We start from the raw sequence: 6115 nt of genomic DNA, 5'->3' as shown, positions 1-6115 counted from the left end.
GATACGACCAAAATACCGGTATTTAAAGCATTGGTTTAGGGAACCCCGTTTTGAGGACCAACGATGCCGTTGCCAAGGTCGTGGCCGAAACTTTTGGGGACGACTTTGGTGGCATTTGGAGTGGCCAAGGATATGTGATTGTGATGAGTCTCTCATCCATACACATGCCAAACCAAAACATTGACTTTCTGATGCATCAATGCAAACCAAAAAGTGTGACAAACTATATATGAAAATCCACGTTATAAAACTTCACTCTTTTAAGTGTAGATAAATTTTTCCATATTAGTTGAAATAGTTTTACGCGCCTAAAAACATGACAAACATATATAATATGTTTACCCTAATTAAAAATGTATATAACTATAATATAATTTGTAGCGAGTGTAATTCAAAACATGACTTTTTTTAAAAAATAATACTCTTAACAAGTACTAGAAAAGATGAGGATGGTGTCGTGGGGAGCTTTCCTTATATGATAACTGAAAGTTCAAAATTGCGACCTTTAAGTTTTGCAACCTCCAAAGAAATAATTTATACACTACAAAAAGGTCCCCAGTGGCAATAAGTTTAAAGTGTTGCAAACGTCATACCCTCAAATCCTCAATAGTCAATAATTTTTGTTCTTTACGACTTCATTTTATGTCGATAATGGGAAAATAAAAGTTGAGATGGAATGTGTTTTTTTATCATGAATATTTACAGATAATCAATCACCTTATTAAGTTCGATCTAAGAATAAGTTATAAGAATTATAATTATAATGATAAGTGTATCAAACTTTATTTATCTTTCTATAAAGAAACAGTATATAAATTATAAGAAAGAAATAACATGCAATTAAGAGCTACATACAACTAACGACATGTATGTTATTCCTTTAATGAAAGTGGTTGCCTGGCTTTGATAAATTAGTTAGGTGATATCTGAGTCATACTAAAAAAACACAAAAGCTAACTTAAGCCCGATACCAACCATTCCTAAATGGCTCTAGTTGTTTAATTATTTGTTTCCATTACTTCACTGTTTTGAACGACAATATAAATTAGTACTCTTTTTTTCGCCTTAACAATTTAGTCCAATATTTTCAGTAAACCTCCCCACATTACCTCTATAATCATTAAGCTCTACTTCTAACAAATCCAACTCTACTATTTTTAATGTATTCATGTGTACGTGAAAGAAGGATAACATCAAAAGATCGGAGGATGTCAAACAAGTCAATGACTAGTAGGTCTAGACGGACGCTCGGCATGCTACATTGGATACTAGGGGTGAAATCGAGCTGTCTCCATTCGATACAGTCGGATACACTGCCAAGTTCGAGTTTTACTTAGCCAAATTCAAAGCTCCGTTCTTGATACGTGGTCGAGCCTTCATTTACAAGCTCGAAATCAAGTAACTAGTTGATACTGTCAAGCTCAACTCGGCTTTACTCCAATCAATATAACTACAATACGAAGTATAATCAAAGTTAAAATTTATGGATTTCATAGTTGTGAGTTTATTTTGCTCGACTCTACAAGACTTTATAAGTCTATATTTATATTAGAATACATACATATGAGAGAATAAAGGATAAAACTATAAGCTTGGATTTTACGAGTTTAATGTCTTGATAGTTTGAGCTTAACTCAAATGTCTACTAGAATAGTTGGAGATCAGCTTGAATTAAAGTAATTTGTATCGTGTCCTTCAAATCTTACACCAACCACATGACGCTACACCATTTACTAAAAAAAACCAGTTTAGTTTAACTCATATGAAGTTGGTGATTTATTGGTAAGATCTTTAACTTTAAAAATATTTACTAGGTTCGAACCCACTTCTCATGTCTATGGGAGGGAAATAATGGACGGTTTTTGGAGAGTCTTACATCACAAACATTCGTGTTATCTGAAACCATAAGTATCAATATAATAAGAAAAAAGTGGGTATGAAGCTGTTATAAATCCAATTTAGGTGAAAAACCCCTTACATATAAATATTTTAATATTTTGAATAAATGTTTGCCCCCTATGATATTTATGGTTCAAAAAAAAGGTATGTGAGGGATTTTTCCACCCAACTTAGGTGCTTAACAAGCTCATATTACCTTTCCCTAATAATAATGTACCGGTAAAAAGCAAAAATCCAGTTTAGCATAAAATGAAATAAGTCGAGTTCTTGAAGGTAGCACTAAGACAAAACTTCAAACTTTAAGGGTGTTTTCTCTAGTATATATTATCTTCTGGCAAAACACAAAAGTTGCTTTCTTGAACTCTGATTATTTATTCACATGAAAGAGAGCTAACCAAAAAACACACCTTCACTTTGTTTTCTACTGAATTTATGGATCAAAAAACCAATGTTTTCATATGGGATATGGATGAAACCTTAATCTTGCTTAAATCCCTAATCACAGGCTCATATGCAAAGGCTTTCAATGGCTCTAAAGATGTTCAAAAGGGGATTGAAATTGGCAAAACTTGGGAAAATCAAATCTTGAGAATTTGTGATGAATATTTCTTCTATGAACAAGTAAGTATTTCAATAAAATAAGAAACCATTAATTTTTATTCAAAGTTTCAATCTTTTTATAGAAAGATTTACAAGAAAAGACCCATCTTTTTTAGTTTTGTTTCCATGGGTTTTTTTCTTGGTCAAAACCCCATTATTTCTTTTTTGAAATCTTGATTTGTGTTTACAGATATATAAAAAATACTCAATCTTTATTGGAAAGTGAAATTCTTTTTAAATGAGGATTAAAAAACTGGATTTTGCAACCATAGGCTATGGTTTAGGTTATGCGCTGATGTTACTTTTACATGACGGTTGTTTTTATATACAACATTTTACTGTGTTAAACATAATCACCATAGTTTTGGTTACATGATTTATTTATTTTTAAAATTTTTTTAATAGCCCATTAGTCTTTTGTGTAAATCCTCATTTTTATTAAGAAAAATTAAATGTTTTTTTTGAATTTAAATTTACAAGAAAACACCCATTTGTTAGTTTTATTTTTTGGTCAGAACCCCAGTATTTTATTGTTTTTGGAAAAATACATGTTAAAGTGTTGAACTTTATTGAAAATTTGTTTGTGATTTGTGAGCAGATTGAAGGATGCAACAAGCCTTACATAGATGCAATTAGGGAGTATGATGATGGATTAGATCTCACTGATTATGATTTTGCAAATGACGGTTTTGTTGGTACTGCATTTGATGATGATTCTAACAAGAAGAAGTTGGCATATAGACACAGGATCATTGCCCAGAAATATAAAAAGGTTTTTTCTATCTTTTATGATTGTATATGATTTCTGAAGTAATTTGATTGGTTTGTCTGCCATACATATGCAATTTATAAACTTTTTTTTAGTCAACTTATGGTTTTTAAATATGGTGGTCTATGTCAACAACTGTGGTTATTATACTTTGTGCTTTGTGAACAATTATTATGGTATAATGTCTCTTTTAAAGAAATAGATTATTAGTTGAACAATATGAAGCCATGCTCATTGTTAGCTACGGTCAAACGGACTATAAGTTGAGAATGCGAATTTCTTCACGCTTTTGCTAATTTCATTTTTGGCAGAAAAAGGATTATTGGATATTGAATAAATCATTTCACACTTGAAGTAAAATACGAAGTTGTTTATGTCAAAGTGAGAATACCAAGAGTAGTAGAGTGTTATTCTATATTTGTGTCGTTAATAGATGATCTGCTTTTGTAAGCTGTATATACATTTCATAGCCTTAAGAAGTTAGATTTAGAGTGTGAACAGTGTTTATCAATCGACATGTGCCTCAAATACTCCTGCCATATGTCTTGTACTATAATTTAAAAATGAAAGATAATATTGAATGTCACCCATAGACTTAAATAATGCATTTTGGTAACTGAATAAGTCATACTCACATCACATAATTAGTATTTTTTTTCTGTCTTATTTAAAAGAATTTTGACAGCCTAAAGCTTGCTTTTATTGTTCATACAGAGGTGACATAGCAATAGCAGTACCCTAAACCTAAATTACCTATCTTTGTCATTTTTCGGTAACATATAAATTATTATTTTGTCTGTTCTTTATGCCTTTTAGTCTATTTCATTGTGCATAACGTCACTTTTGTCACGTAAGCGAATATCTAATCATCATTATGCAGGGCCTGCGTAGCGTATTTGGTGAAAAGATGATAAAATCTTGGGACAATCTATATGGGGTGACTGATGAATATACTGACAAATGGTTGTCTTCCGGTAAGTTCTTGTTTCAAATATGTAATAAATATAAGTTCTTGTTTCACACATGTAATAAGATTAAGCTTTTGTTTCACACATATAAATGGTAGATGTTATATAGCTGATAACACATGCACAATGACTAATTTAGGGAAAGTTTACTCCTTTTGGACAGCATGTATATTGAATTAGTGATGGGCGGTGCAATGGTATTATGACATGAGGCTAATAAGATTTAGCGATCGCATATGCTGAATAAATTTTGCTTCTTGGAGCTGAACCATTGCATATATGCGTGGTTCTTGTTTAGTACACTGTACATGTGTGATTTGTTTTCTTTTTTAAACTTTGGTGTGATTCTTAATTTGCAGCACCAGAGTAAAGGTTACGGTAAAAAAATACTGTTTTTGCAAATTTTAAACTAAAGGCGTTGGGTATTTGCTAAACTTTAATGACAGATGATTACTGTTTTAGAACCATGCAAATCTTAGTTTACTTTATGGTGATGGATATATTTGGTGCCACATATATCTGGTTTAAGCATTAGACTTATGATTAATATACTTACTATAAAAAGAAATATTTCCACACGAAGTGTAGCATGCAATGCTGCACGTAAAAGGGTCAAACTAGTTAACTTCTAGTCAAATGTCAGAAATACCCTTGCATACATTCCGGTCTTAGTTGTAAACTATGCATTTCTCTTTAATTGCAGCTCGGGCCTGTGTAGCGCAATGTGCAAGTGGAAACAAAGATTTTACACCGTCAGTAGATTCAACAGATGCCATCCTGGATTCAACAAGTTCAAGTGCTCAGAACATCAATGTTATTGTAACTTCCGGCTCATTAATCCCAAGCCTTGTCAAATGCTTACTATTTCGACTTGATGATTTGTTTCCATACGAAAATGGTTAGTCACTTGACTTCCAGAGTACCATTCTTAAATATACATTATGTTGGTTAGTTTGCTAGTCTTGTCCTCTCAGGTATATCCATATATAGGTTGTTTGGATTTGCATGTTGGATCTAATTCTTTGCAATAATCAAACTTTTTTATTATATTTTATTTTTACCTTTTGTAAGATTCTGTCATTACTATGAAGTTTTGTATAATCAATTTCATATCAACTGGAATATAACTGATTATCCAATGGTAAAGACATAAATCACTTAATTTTTTTTTTCTAAATCTAATATGTGAGACTATAAATTCTGATTTCACAAACTGTCTCTACTCTTTTAACAAAAACGTCCACTTTGCTCATTTTATGTATTAAGCAGATCATAAACAATAGTAACGCTTAGAAAGACTAATTGTAACCACGTGTTAAACAGCGGATTTTAGTTTGCAATTTTTGCATGATTTCAAAGATGAACTGACAATTTCCACAGTTTACAGTTCATGGGAAGTAGGGAAGTACCAATGTTTTTCATTGATTAAAGAACGATTCAACGGTCCAAACGTGCAGTTTTGTGCAATTGGTGACGGATGGGAAGAATGTGAAGCATCTGAAAATATGCAATGGCCATTTGTGCAGATAGATCCTGGGCCTGTTACTACTTCTCAGCGTTTTCCTGGGCTCAATCTCGAGACTTTAGGACACTATATTAGTGTTATATATGGAGATGATGATGATGATGACGACGATGATGATGAATAAAGAGCAGGAAAAGCACATTATTGGCTGAAAAAAATCTTTTAGCAAGGCCCAGTCTTGCATATTCTGTTGTTCTGAAACAAAAGGAGATGTTTTTTCCCTCCATCAAATTTCATTTTTATATTTCGGGGGGTTGAGTTCTCAAGTGTTGCCACCCTCCCAGTAGTTATACTCATGTACATTGTAAATTACATTGAAAATTTTAATCTGTTGTATTGACTTTTGTTTCATTA

At 32.0% G+C, this 6115-nt stretch overlaps 1 protein-coding gene across 1 annotated transcript; it reads left to right on the top strand.

The window, feature by feature from the left end:
* The first annotated feature begins 2266 nt into the window (after positions 1–2266).
* On the top strand, positions 2267–6115 carry LOC122579528 (eyes absent homolog). Its single transcript, XM_043751714.1, has 5 exons — positions 2267–2520; positions 3098–3271; positions 4149–4242; positions 4940–5134; positions 5617–6115. The coding sequence occupies exons 1-5, from the start codon at positions 2332–2334 to the stop codon at positions 5883–5885; spliced, it is 921 nt and encodes a 306-aa protein (XP_043607649.1). The 5' UTR covers positions 2267–2331; the 3' UTR covers positions 5886–6115.

The sequence above is a fragment of the Erigeron canadensis genome, chromosome 1 (assembly GCF_010389155.1).
Source record: "Erigeron canadensis isolate Cc75 chromosome 1, C_canadensis_v1, whole genome shotgun sequence".
In the NCBI taxonomy this organism is placed as follows: domain Eukaryota; kingdom Viridiplantae; phylum Streptophyta; class Magnoliopsida; order Asterales; family Asteraceae; genus Erigeron; species Erigeron canadensis.
Note: the sequence above shows the minus strand (reverse complement) of the source record. Positions and strands in the feature narration are given on the sequence as shown.

Coding starts and splice junctions, on each gene's coding strand:
- LOC122579528 (XM_043751714.1), top strand. CDS start 2,332: ATGGATCAAAAAACCAATGTTTTCATATGGGATATGGATGAAACCTTA. Junction 2,521..3,097: donor AATATTTCTTCTATGAACAA/GTAAGTATTTCA, acceptor ATTTGTGAGCAG/ATTGAAGGATGCAACAAGCC. Junction 4,243..4,939: donor TGACAAATGGTTGTCTTCCG/GTAAGTTCTTGT, acceptor CTTTAATTGCAG/CTCGGGCCTGTGTAGCGCAA.